Below are 14,070 nucleotides of genomic sequence, written 5' to 3' on the forward strand. Positions count from 1 at the left end.
TGACCATGAGCGATTAATCTCTCATTCATTACTATCCTTTTAAAGACAATTCAGGACAGGAAATGCTACTTGGACCTTTGTCAAGAGATGTAAAAGATTAATTTCTCTTAATTTATGCTACCTTTCATGATAAATTACATGCTTTCTAATCAATTACCCTTTATAAAAAATGTATTTAGACTAAAAATAGCCTCTGTAGATCATAGAGAGCTTCACCCTGAAGCAACAAGTCTTTTATTTACTCAACAGTTTACTTGGCATTTTGGAACACACATGAATTGGGGAGGGGGAATAATAGTGTAATTAATTTATAATTATTTTATTATCCACAAAAAGGGTCACTATTTGAGCAAAATGGCTGTATTAAACCCAGCTACCCATTGTCTGAATTCCCCTGGCCTAATGTTACGGAGACCTTTACTGTTGCAGACTTACAGCTTTAAAAAGTCCGCTCTAGGCTGGGGTAACCACAGGAGGCCAGAACTGGATTGGTTCCAAAGCATTTTTATTGCAAATGTCACGCTGGTAATGATCAGAGTTTTTATTTCCATTTTTTTTAATAAAAACAGTCCGTCACCGTCTAGACAAAATCCTGGAGCAATAAGAGGAATGATACTGCAAAAGATGGTTCAGCCCAACGTGTGTTTGTTAAACAGATACTCCGCCATGCCAGGGTGGCTCCCCCACAGCTTCTTCAGGCTGGTGATGTGGTCTCCAATCTTCTTTAGAGTCTCTGTGCTCTCAGACAAGAAGGGTGACTCCAGGAAATCCGTCATCTGCAGAGAAAACGTTTCTTTTAATATGTTTAGGTACCATACAGCTTCTATGTGTGTAATGTGAAGAGGATGGCTGGGCTGCCGTAGGGGTCAATAATCCACGGGTTATCCATTTTTTTGAGACGATCAGCATATACACTATATAGTTTTATTTGTATAGATATGGGACATGAATCCATCGTGCCATAAGGAATAAAGTGCATAGACCCAGGTCAGTGGTTATACACTGACACGGTTACTGGCCAACGTAAGAGTTTATGCAAGTTTGCAGAGAGTCCTGCGGCCGTTGTACAGACCTGTTCATAATGAGCAAGCTGGAATGGAAACTATACTGTGTACCAGCAACACACACAGCATAAACAATCAAAATATAAAGTTCAGCCTCATGATACCATTTAACATCAAGCCGAAGGTGAAGAGTGAAATCACCTGCTCAGAAAATAGATCTAGTTGGACGGTGAGATATTACGACATGTTACTGTGCTACATATCCAAGAGGTTATCCAAACCTGTTTTTTTTGTTGTTTTTTTTAGTTAAAAAAAAAAAAAAAAAAAGGGCCCAAATTCGTGCAACATGCGTCTTTGGACTACGACAACTTCTAAGGGGGGTATTCAATTGTTAGCGTTAACAGGAAAAAACGAGCGCTCAAAAAATCTTAGCGTTAATACGATAATTACTTGCGGAATTTCAGCACGCCGCTCCCTGAGCGGCGAACTGAAATTCTGCGAGTAAACTACCGTATTAACGCTTTTCTCACGCAATATTACCGTATAAACGGTAATATTTTTTGAGCGCTCGTTTTTTCCCGTTAACGCTAACAATTGAATACCCCCCTAAAAGTCTGACCCACCCTCTGGGACGAGTGTTGAATTTGTGAAGTCAGACATACAAGTGCATAGTTATGACATCTACATTGTATACATAGACAGTCTGCTGCAGGAGATGATTACAGTTCCAGAATGCAGGGACAACCTGATGAGATAGCCCGGCCTTTCTGTTTTCCATGGCTACACCTCATTTAATACTTGCCCATTATCTTTTAATGTCTCCCTTTAGATCAGTGTTTCTCAAACCCAGCCCTCAGGACTCCCAACAGTGCATGTTTTTCAGGTGACCAGGGAAATAATTAAACCACCTGTGAATCTGTGCCAGTCAGTAACGTATAGAACTGTGCTAAAGCAAGGAGATATGGAAAACATGGCCTGTTAAGGGTCCCGAGGACCAGGTTTAAGAAACACTGCTTTGGACCATTTAAAATGACAGAATGGGGTTTCTATTTTAACACTATAGAACACTTATAAATTCACTTGTCTGTAATATACACGACTTACTCAGCGACTGCACAACATGAGTACGTGGCCAGATAAAGAGCGTTAAAATCTACCAAACAAAGATTCACTAAAATCAAAAATCCTCAATGCAAACCCACTACTTCAATGTTCTCCTCAGCACCCATTTCCCAGGTGCTCCACCCAGATGCTTTCACTAGCCACCCAGCTCTTGGACCCAACAGAGTCCTATTATTATAGAACAAACCATTGTTTCTCCTAGTATGACAGGCACTATGTGAGTACTACAGCCAGCAGTGTATGTTCGACCACTGACCACCAGTCTGACCAGCAGGTGTGGGGGCAATAACCTCCATTTATCAATATGATTCCAAAGTATTACAAATGCCCCCACCCGGCAACATTTTCTGGGGAGAACACTGTTCTTGCCTGGGAGATCTTTACCACATATAAAAATATTTTGAATATGCCATATGATATTCTGTTCTGGCTTTGCAGGTCAGTGTCACCCATGCAACTGAATGTTCTAGAATGAAAAAGCATATGTTGATAGTACAGGCATTAGTCTCCTCCAATCACGTGTCAAATTCACAACACACCTTCCTCCCCAGCTAATCCCATAACATGGACAGCATCACGCTAGAGCTCTGAAGGTGGCAATCTTGAAAACGTTCCTCTACAGAGCTGGCCTCAGGTAAAGGTGATGCTAGGTGACAGCATCATATTTCTAAACAGGAGGAGGGGTTAGGACCCAAGTGGAAGCAGTAAGGCAAGGCTTAGGGCTTGTTCACACTGAACGGCTTTCAATGTGCTTTTCAATCATCAACTAAAACATTGTTTATGGGCTTGTTTTAACGTTTTAGCTCATGGTAGGTCCCATTTCTCCTATGTTAACATACACTACCCAATGCAAGAGATTGTGTATGTAGAGGAGAACACCTGAAAAAAAAAAATCAAGTTTTCCTGCAGTTTCCCAGGACATACACTATATGTAAACAAGCCCTTAAAAGGGCAATAAGATTCCCGGAGGACCCATACACTGGAGACCTGTGTTACATTTGTATATTGTAAGGTGTTCCATTACATTTATATATGAGAGCATAGGACGACACTCTGGTTGACGCACAATGCATTCCATTAAAAAAAAAAAGGTTTTTCCCTTTTGCATTGTTCTGCCACCACAAAAGGAACATTGGCCAATAGGATGACCATTCTCTGAACAACATTTCTAGCACATGTAGAACAGACCCCAATCTACTCACATGCGGGTCAGTCTTGTCTCCGGCCACACGGTGTAGGTCCAGCAGAGCTTGGTTTACAGTCTTCTCCAGCTTTAGAGCAGTCTGTAGCGCCTCTAAACCATTAGTCCAGTCGTCCTTTTCTGGCTTCTGAAAGTGGAATTGATATAGTAATAACTATTTGTTCTAGCAGATGTGTACAAAACCCTAGGGATGACCTAGCTCTGCCTAGACTCCTGTACATAACAACTTGAACGGAAATATGGACCATGACAGTATAAAACGCATTATTCAGCATTGCACAGAGCACCTGCACATACATACAGTTATGTCCTCATGAGGAAGTTGGTTAAAATGCACCTATGCTACATTCTAATGAATCTACATAGAATACTCCACTATATGTAAGCAACAAGTGCACTTTAAATGTTGCAATTGATACAAGCATGTTAAGATATTGGCTTGCTTAAAAAATAAATTAAGAGAACCCAAGATGACAAAAAAGGACGGCACGAACATTTACAAAACTTTAACATCTGTAGACACCATAGATAAAGGTTTATTCTATAACGTCAGTTTATACCGCAATATATGGAAAGATCTAGCCAATCGGTTCTGTCGTACAGTTCAACAACAGCAGTAATATCTACAGGTCAATAGAAATATGTGCAACACACTAAGATTATGCACCAATGTCTAGCGACAAAGGGAAAAAAATAAAGACTCAATTATATTTAATTTCTAAATCCAAAATATGAAGACTACAATCTCAGGTTTGTTTTCCTGTCCGCTAGATGCCATTATGTGCTTCCTAAAAGATTGCATTAACAACCGACCAATAGAGAACTAATCAACTCTCAAACACTACCATATTATACCACTCCCAACATTCTCTTCCTTCTTCGGACAGTGATCAGCAGAATTATGATATTATAGCTCTTGATACATTAGTAGATAGCTGCACAATACAGTACAAAAACACAAGTAGGCCACAATGGCTGAGGGGATCTGTGAAGGACTAACACATACTTCTACACTATGAAGGTAGACTCTTCCTCCCCTCTGGTTCTGATACTTGAGGAGCTTCTCTGCGTGTTCTCTCTCCTCTTCTGAACGTTCCCGGAAAAACTTAGAGAAATTATCCAGTGCCACATCATCACGGTCAAAGTAAGAGGCCTACAGGAGAGCAAAGGAAACTTGGTTATACAAAAATAACACACAATGATTTTAAACAAATATAGCCACTGACATTTAAAAACCATTAAACATTACACAGACACAGGCTCACGGCTCTCAGCAAGACATGTGATGGCAGGGGGAGGGGATTTTACATAAAAAAACAAAAAAAAAAAACGAGAGGTGTATCCCAAAGCGTCTCTGCTCACTACATCATATGTCGTGTGACTGTGGATGCCATGGAATGTGCATAATTATAAAACATTAACCGCAGCCTGAAGAAACAAATCAAGGAAAATGGTAAACACCAACATTCTACTTATAGCCTGTCACAGTGGTGTTAAAAAAAACAAAACTACACCTCATTTTTTTATGGTATTGCGGTTTCAACCAAAATAAAATCAATTTATTATGGGTATATTTTTGGCTAGTCAAAAGAAGGGCTGTCGCATCTAGTAATGATTTTTAATGAAATCGCAATAACATTTATAATCAACCAAGCATTTTACATAAATGAACTTTCCAGGCCCAGAATAATTCAGTCAGAAAGTCAGTACAAAATTCAGGAGCAGAGAAATAAAATCTTATGAAGATGTCTCTGTACATAGACGGATGCAAAATGGTTGACAGATCCCTCATAAGTTTGAAGAGAAGTGCTTTTTTTTCCGTTTTGTTTTTTAACAAAGCAATTAATCTCAGACCTAAAGGTTGTCAGTAAAACTGCACAGAGGAATTTATACCGGATATGTCAATCTTCAGTGTTTACATTATAATGTTGCTTTTAACAATTCATGTTTAGTTTAAGACTCCAGATCAAAGTACAGCAATCCGAGCAGTTTTCAAGGTCATATACAGAATTGCTCACATTAATACATGACATATCAGCTAGTCCATACAGATTGCCTTATTGCTGTCCCCAGATCTTACATGCCATCCAGACAACACACATTGCAAACGTGTTTGTAACACTTGGCATAAGGCCATTTCCAGAAAACACTTTATATAAGAACTAGTTGTGTTTATTAATGAATATCTATAGAAACGTGATCTGCCTTTGTTGGAGCATTTGCACCGGAGCATGTGTGTGGAAACAGGTCAGTGTTATGTAATGAGAAGCCGGAGGAGGGGGCTGCCTTCCGGAGAGGCAGGGGGGCAAAACAAATACACATATGCAATCTCGTCCTGCAGTTTTGCAGGGGAAATACTTTAGATACGACACATATACATGTGCATTACTCAGATGCACAACAAAGACCCTGTATGCACTAGTGGGCACACTGTAGGGGCACGGAGGGCAGGGGGGGGCACACTGACACAGACAGGCTCACCATGGACTGGTAGACGTAGGAACTGTGATACTTCATGTTCACCATGCGGTTGAGGCCAGCCTCGCAGTCTTGGTGGAAGTTATGCCTAACCTGGGACTCCATGATTCTCTATGTACTACTCCAGGCACAGAAAAGACTTGAATGAAATTGGGCCAATGCGCCCCTCCCCCCTATATAGAGCCGCTGAGAAGCCCCTCCTAAGCCCTATCTCTCTCCTCCCATCCACCACAGCTCTCTGATAGTAAGCACAGCCAGGCTCTGGCTGACCTGAGTGCTATAGATAACCCAGAGTCACACTGGGTAATATTGTGCAATGCATTATGACTTATTTTATTATTATGCATATTTAAATGTGAATAATATCATTTCAGTATAAGTAGATGTGCCTGATTGGTCATTTTAAACCAGACATATATATATATATATATATATATATATATATATGAAATGCTGTCTGGCTGTATTGCAGTAAGTTCATGTTGCATTCATGCAGTCCATACTATGCAAATATTTATCATGTATCTGAACTAAATGCAATTTTGCATGTTCATTTCAAGACAGGGGAGGGCAGGCAAATTTTAGTCCGGGGGGGGCAAGATTCGGCTCAGCAGCCTATTATGAACATTATAAAGGAGAAAAAGTGCAGGCAGGTCAGTGAACCAGCCCAAGGTAGCCCACTATGGGACCGGCCCGGGGGGCAGATGCCCCCTGCCCCTGGCAACAGACGGTCCTCTGATCATTCACATGTGGCCTCCAGCACTTTCTTACTTTTGAGTAATGTTTGACCTTTTCTCCCAGTCAGTCCCAGGTCTTATTCTCTGCTTTTTGCCCTGCCGAGCTTCTACTGATCTCTGCAAAACACAGGAAGATCAGGAAGCACCAGTGGGAGGTATGAGATGTATAATGGGGTTCTGAAGGGCACAGGGTTACTTTGGGTAAGTGGGCATTTTGGGCTAATGAGGGGTTGAGGTTAAGAGTAATGTACAGCCCTTTTGAAGATTGTCCCTCATTGGTTTAACATGACTCACCTGGTAGCCTTAAATGTGGGCAGAACAGCAGCTAAGTGGTTAACACTTCTGCCTTACAGCACTGGGGTCATGAGTTCAATTCCCGACCATGGCCTTATCTGTGAGGAGTTTGTATGTTCTCCCCATTGATGTGTCAAATTGGTACTGTGTAACTACATTAGAAGTTGATTAAAAATTAATGGCTTTAAAATTACACATTTTTCATTCACACATAACAGCAAACTTATTAACCAGCTGCTCAGCCATATTCCTACCGAGGGATTTCATCAATTGATGAACTTACCAAATAGACTGTGTGACAAGTTCCCAAAACGTCTGTCACACAATTGGACTGTGTGCATTGGAAGGTATGTTGATATAATACATTTACATATTGAATTTCCTTATGTTTGTTTGTCCGAAGATAGGTATAAAAGTAGTACAGACTACTGCTATGTGATCAACTGGCGGCCCTCCATTATTTGGCTTTCAATCACATTAAGGGCTAGATTTATGAAGTTGCGGGTTTGAAAAAGTGGAGGTGTTGCCTATAGCAACCAATCAGATTCTAGCTTTCATTTATTTAGTTCCTTCTACAAAATGACAGCTAGATTGTGATTGGTTGCTATAGGCAACATCCCCACTTTTTCAAACCCGCAGCTTAGTAAATCTAGCCCTAAGTTTCTGAAAATGTATTTAATACTTACAATGTATCTATATGTGAAGCATTGGTACCGCCATTGGCGTCATCGCGGCCGCATCCCCTGTCATGTGATGCGGCCGTCTGTGCGCTGACGCGGCCGCATCTGATGTCATCAGATGCGGTCGCGGGGTAAGTGTTGAATTTTGCATTCGGGGGGCGGCCGGCCGGCCTACCCCCTCGGCCCGAGTAGTGGTCTGACACCTCCCCCCGGGCCAGCTCGCCTCTGACTGTACCATAGCTCACTCAGAAACAGTAGAGGTGGCAGGGTTCAGTGCTGAAACAGAAATTGTAATAATAGGGCTGTCAGTGTTCTTAAAAGTCTCCAAAGACATTCTACTGTGCCATAGCTCATACAGAAACAGGAGGGGTGGCATTGTTCTTGTCACTCTCCAGTCTCAGTCATGATGATACTAATCCTTCTACCTCATGTGCTAAAGCCTATGTTCAAGTGCATAGTGGTTTTAAGTCTGGGAAACAACAATGTAAATAAAAAGCTTGTACCTTTTTAAAGAAAAAACACTTCTCTAATAAAGGTTAAAGTTTACTGTAGTAAAACATAAAATTGCGAACATGCCATTCTACCCAAAATATTACCAAGCATACCAGCATCAGCTAACTCCCTTCTCTCAGCTAGATCTCAGCACCTGCAATCTACACTGTCATCATATTCACCCTCATCAGTGTGTACATCATCCTTAAACAATACTAATTCATCCCCGCTGGAATCCAACATCACAGAAGTCTGTGTACTTTGATGTAATTGCCGGTAATGGCCTTCCTCATGAAATTTGTAGTTCATTTTATAGAAGAGCTGCCACGATTTTTGGGCAATTCTTTTAGACCAGACCAAAGGTCAAGATGTTGGGCAGACTCATCTGCATCACCACTGGGTGTCTTGGGAAAGCTAAGCTTTTTCCTAGCAGCAATTTCCAGAGAAACTGAATGAAGAGTCATCATTGTGTTATGTATCACTTGAGCTTGAGCTTGCTGACCAGGAGTTCATTGCATCTCTTGAGATCTGAGTCAGTTGGAAAGAAAGAAAATAAATAGCTCTTAAACCTAGGATCAAGCACAGTTGCCAAAATGTAATGATGTAATGATGTTGATAAGTCTTGGATCCTGGCAAAGCGAATAAAGTGCTTAATCTACAAGTCCAACATAATTAGCGGAATTGCTTTGTTAAATTTCCTCCTTCAATTTCTCTTGCTCCTTTTCAAAAAGTCTAATTAGGGGACTCACTTGACTCAAGCTAACAGTGTCTGCTCTCTTTTCACAGGTGAATACTTCGTGTGGTTTCAGCACCTTGCATAACACGGAAAGTATTCTCCACTGCGCTGGACTAAAGTACATTCCTCCTAAATTCTATTATTCTTGCAGCTGCTGCATTCTCCTACATGCTGTTGCAGAATCCCGAAAATTACCCTAAATATTTCGGGACACAGACAGCATCTCCTGCATGTCATTGTCATTTTTTAAAAAGTTCTGTACCACCAAGTTGATTGTGTGAGCAAAACAGGGAATGTGATGGAATTCCCCCCCTGTAATGATCTAACAATATTGGTGGCGTTATCAGAAATCACATATCCTCTGGAGAGTCCAAGCAGGATAAGCCATGTTGCAATGACATCCCTTAGTTTTACAAAGAGGTTGTCAGCGGTATTACCTCTGACCTGCGCCTTGTCTCGTCTCTGATAACCACCTCTCACTCCCGCCTTCAAGACTTCTCCCGTGCTGCTCCCCACTTATGGAATTCCCTACCACGCTCAACCAGACTTTCCCACAGCCTTCAAATCTTTAGATGCTCTTTGAAAACCCATCTCTTTTTTAGAGGTGACCTTATCCTCAATAACACTATTCACACTAATGCACCCTCACAACTATCCCAATCTCCACTCTGAGCCACACTCGCTCCTCTTGTTTCAGCTGTGCCCTCTTCCCTTTAGAATGTAAGCTCTCTAATGAGCAGGGTCCTTCATATCCTTTGTTTTCATCTCTCCATTTATTTTATCTGCCTTGTCTGTTCTTATTTTATGTATGTCTTGTTTTATGTATGTCCTTGTCTTCCTTACTGTACGGCTCTGTGGAGCACTGTGGTGCCTTACAAATCTACGATAATAATAATACTACTACTACTACTAATAATAATATGCCTCTTAGTGAAGCAGATGATACACAGAGTAGCCTGCCTCTGAAAAATGTTACAAACTTGGGTACATGCTGCTGCTGTTCCTGCTGGTGAAGGAGAATCACCAACCCAGTGGGCTGTCACAGTCATATAATCTTTAGTTTGCCCAGTTCCGCTTGTCCACATATCTGTGGTTAAGTGTACAGTGGGTAGAGAGGCATTTTGTAGCCCAATAATTACATTTTTACGAACCTTCTGCTAGAGGTGAGGAATAGCTTTTCTTGTAAAATTGTGTTGTGATGGAATTTGGTAACTGGGACACAAGACCTCAATTAATTGTCTAACACCAGCTGCATTAATAGTGGATATTGGACGCAGATCTAATACTAGCATAGTCGCCATGAACATCGCCATCGTCTGTGATCCGCTTTGCGACTGGGTGACAGCTGTCATACTTGCTAAGGATTGTTTAACAGTCAATTGTTGTAAACTACTAGTAGTATTCTTCTTGGTCTGCTTCTGGGTTGAAGATCCACCCCCAGCAGCAGCAGTGGGCCTAACGCTCAAGGATTCTTCTGAGGAGTCCTGGATAGGGGAGGAGACCTCTCGCATTAGCAACGTGGATGCAGTACTAACTCTGATCACTTGTGAGGATATTGATGATGAAGGCGTTGGGGGGTGTAGATTGCAGGTGCTGGGATCTAGATGAGAGAAGGGAGGTAGCTGATGCTGGACTGCTTGTTGTTATTTTTTTAGTATAAGTTTCTGATTTTCCCAACAGCTTTCCATGCACTCGCTTCAAATGCCGTAACATGGATGAGGATCCTAGATGGTTAAGGTCCCTACCTCTACTGACTATGGCTTTACAATGCTACAAATGGCTAGACAGAATTTGGGTAAAAATAATTCCACACATAAGAGGTGGAGTTTTTGGTCTTATGCCCAGACATGACAATGGCCTTCTTATCACTGGCAAAAACTGCTGCAGTCTTTGTTTCAAAGTGTATGAAAATAATATTGTGACCTGTGAAGTGGTCAAAATTAACTGCAAATAACTTGAAATTAGTGTTATTGAGGTTAATAATAATGTAGGAACACAAAATGCGCAAAATTATGTGATTTTAGCATATTTTAGCAATTTTTCTAAAAAATACAGATCCAAAACCAAAACCAAAACATGAAGTTAATCCAGATCCAAAACCAAAATCAAAAACAGAACACGGGGGTCAGAGAACATCTCTACTTGTAACAGGTCACCCAATGCTAGGAGTGTCAGGTGATTTTCATATGTCACACTATCTACTTGAAAATGTATCCCCTACACATGATACATTGTTCTTGAAAAGTGTTAGGTAGCTGCTGCATATATATATCTTCACACCCAGCAGTATCAGGTAAGACATATAATAGGTGGCATTGAGAGCGTAGTATTTGCTTATTAATTTGTTGCACATGTATATTAAATGCTGTGACTATTGAAGGTGACATGGTTGATCAATATACATTTACACTCTAATTACACCACACTAAGCTATTGCTTTGCAGAATCTGATTTCATGGTCCAGCAAAATGCAAATGTATACCTGCGACCAGTGCCGGATTAAGGAAATGGAGGCCCCTGGGCTAAGAGGGGCCTCCATTCCCCCGTGAGGGCCCCCCCACCCGTGATCCGAGCTCCCCAGGCCATGGTCAGGAATTGAACTCATGACCCCAGTGCGGTAAGGCACAAGTGCTAACCACTGAGCCACCGTGTGTCACATCCTTGTTCTCTGGGATGTGACACTATTACTCCTGGTTTTATCGAACCGCACATACAACACCGCCAAGTACCTTGGTTAGTCAACAGTATTGGGGAACTAAAAATCAGATTCTAGCTGTCATTATGTAGAATGTACCACACTCCAAAAACATACTGCTAGGTTAATTTGCTGCTATCAAAAATTGACCCTAGTGTCTGTCTGTCTGTCTCTTTTTCTGTCTATTTCCTTATTTGTCTGTGTGTGAGTGTGTGTCTATATTAGGGAATTTAGACTGTAAGCTCCAACGGGGCAGGGACTGATGTGAGTGAGTTCTCTGTACAGTGCTGCGGAATTAGTGGCGCTATATAAATAAATGATGATGATGATGATAAATGACAGCTAGAATCTGATTGGTTGCTATAGGCAACATCTCCACTTTTTCAAACCTGCAGTTTAGTAAATATACCCCACAGTGAGAGAAAATTATTATGGTTACTATCATTAACAAACTGTAGGCTAAGTGATCCTAAGATTTTTCTATATGGTCTGAGCATGATTTTCAGGGTCACATTCTGATGACATTTATTTCTGGGGGCCTCTGTCCGACCCTGAGGTTAGCTGTGTACCTCACCTATTTAAAGATCATCATCATCACCATTTATTTATATAGCGCCACTGATTCCGCAGCGCTGTACAGAGAACTCACATCAGTCCCTGCCCCCATTGGAGCTTACAGTCTAAATTCCCCAACATACACACACACACACACACACAGACAGAGAAAGACTAGGATCAATTTTGATAGCAGTCAATTAACCTACTAGTATGTTTTTGGCGTGTCGGAGGAAACCCGAGCACCTGGAGGACACCCACGCAAACACGGGGAGAACATACAAAGTCTACACAGATAAGGCCATGGTTGGGAATTGAACTCATGACCCCAGTGCTGTGAGGCAGAAGTGCTCTATAAACCTGGTTAAGTTACCTCTCATATCTTATGGACTGTGGCATTATTGCACACATAAGCCAACATGTCTGTCATGAAACCGGAAAACAGTTTCTTACTATACCAATGTGCATCAGTGAGGCAGCCTTAATTACCTTATGCTTCAATAGGTCTTTATAACTTCGTATGGTCCATACTGGTTTGCGCCTGAACGGAGCTGGTGAGTCAGGGATGTAATTACACTTATGTTGCATTTCTCGTCAGCAATATAATTAACAAGTCCTGGGCAAAACAATTTACAGACGGCCGTAACCACATTAACCTGTAACCACACATGAATTAACAGCCAAAACATGCTGATTATTGAGACCAACTGAAAGGTTCTGCCAAGCAGAGATAAGAGATAAGGAATGCTGTTGTAGCAGACAAAGGACTCTGTACTAAGATAAAGTTGACACGTTGGGAATAGTTATTAGCCAGTGTGGATAGTCAACAGAAATTATGAGCATTTATGAAATGGTTTATGGACATGTACTTTTCATTTGCACGCACATAAAAACTACATTAAACATAAATGCATAAGCAAATTTTACAATTGTGCAGCTCTTGTGTGTTTTTTTTTTTTCCGGGTGCTTTATGTCATAGCCGTCAGCTGATGACTGGCAGAGCCTCTACTATTTTGAGGATCTCTCACTACGTGCAGAGCATGCGATCCATTGGTGACAAACAAGCTATGCACAAATATGTATTTCTCACTGCACAATATTGCAGAACATCAGCAGATTTGTGGGTACATTACCTGCCCAATGTCTGTCTTATGTATAGGAACGTTACATATTCACCGATCAGTCACAGCATTAAAACCACCTGCCTAATATTGTGTAGGTCCCCTTCGTGCTGACAAAACAGCTCTGACCCATCGAGCCATGGACTCCACAAGACCTCTGAAGGTGTCCTGTGGTACCTGGCACCAAGACGTTAGCAGCAGATCCTTTAAGTCCTGTAAGTTGTGAGGTGAGGCCTCCATGCCTCGGACTTGTTTTTCCAGCACATCCCACAGATGCTCGATCGGATTGAGATCTGGGGAATTTGGAGGCCAAGTCAACACCTTCAACTCTTTGTCATGTTTCTCAAACGTGTCAAAGTAACATCCACATGAATGTCAGGACCCAAGGTTTCCCATCAGAACAATGCCCAGAGCATCACACTGCCTCTGCCAGCTTGCATTCCTCCCATATTGCATTCTGGTGCCATCTTTCCCAGGTAAATGCCTCATACACACACAGGGCCATCCACATGATGTAAAAAAAAAACGTGATTCATCAGACCAGGCCACCTTCTTCCATTGCTCCATGAGCAAGTTCTGGCGCACACTTGCCCACTGTAGGCGCTTTTGGCGGTGGACAGGAGTCAACATGGGCACTCTGATCGGTCTGCAACTCCACAGTCCCATACGCAGCAAGCTGCAGTGGACTGTGTGTTCTGACACCTATCTATCATAGCCAGGTTTAACTTTTTCAGCAATTTGTGCTCTCTTCTGTAGGATTGGACCAAGCGGGCAAGCCTTCGCTCCCTATGCGCATCATTGAGCCTTGGACGCCCATGACCCAGTTGCTGGTTGTACAACCTTCACTTTGGTAAGAGCTAACTACTGCATACCAGGAACACAAGACCTGCCGTTTTGGAAATGCTGTGACCCAGTTGTCTAGCAGTCACAATTTGGCCCTTGTCAAAGTCGCTCA

At 41.8% G+C, this 14,070-nt stretch overlaps 1 protein-coding gene across 1 annotated transcript; it reads right to left on the reverse strand.

Moving 5' to 3' along the window:
- Positions 1-488: 488 nt before the first annotated feature.
- LOC142106586 (ferritin, lower subunit) lies at positions 489-5,961 on the reverse strand. The gene is made up of 4 exons (XM_075189586.1): positions 5,809-5,961; positions 4,334-4,480; positions 3,329-3,454; positions 489-776 (listed from the first exon to the last, which is right to left on the reverse strand). The coding sequence occupies exons 1-4, from the start codon at positions 5,908-5,910 to the stop codon at positions 630-632; spliced, it is 522 nt and encodes a 173-aa protein (XP_075045687.1). The 5' UTR covers positions 5,911-5,961; the 3' UTR covers positions 489-629.
- Positions 5,962-14,070: the final 8,109 nt, after the last annotated feature.

The sequence above is a fragment of the Mixophyes fleayi genome, chromosome 11, assembly GCF_038048845.1.
Source record: "Mixophyes fleayi isolate aMixFle1 chromosome 11, aMixFle1.hap1, whole genome shotgun sequence".
Taxonomy (NCBI): Eukaryota; Metazoa; Chordata; class Amphibia; order Anura; family Limnodynastidae; genus Mixophyes; species Mixophyes fleayi.

Coding starts and splice junctions, on each gene's coding strand:
- LOC142106586 (XM_075189586.1), bottom strand. CDS start 5,910: ATGGAGTCCCAGGTTAGGCATAACTTCCACCAAGACTGCGAGGCTGGC. Junction 3,455..4,333: donor TCTACCTTCATAGTGTAGAA/GTATGTGTTAGT, acceptor TTCCACTTTCAG/AAGCCAGAAAAGGACGACTG. Junction 777..3,328: donor GAGACAAGACTGACCCGCAT/GTGAGTAGATTG, acceptor TTTTCTCTGCAG/ATGACGGATTTCCTGGAGTC.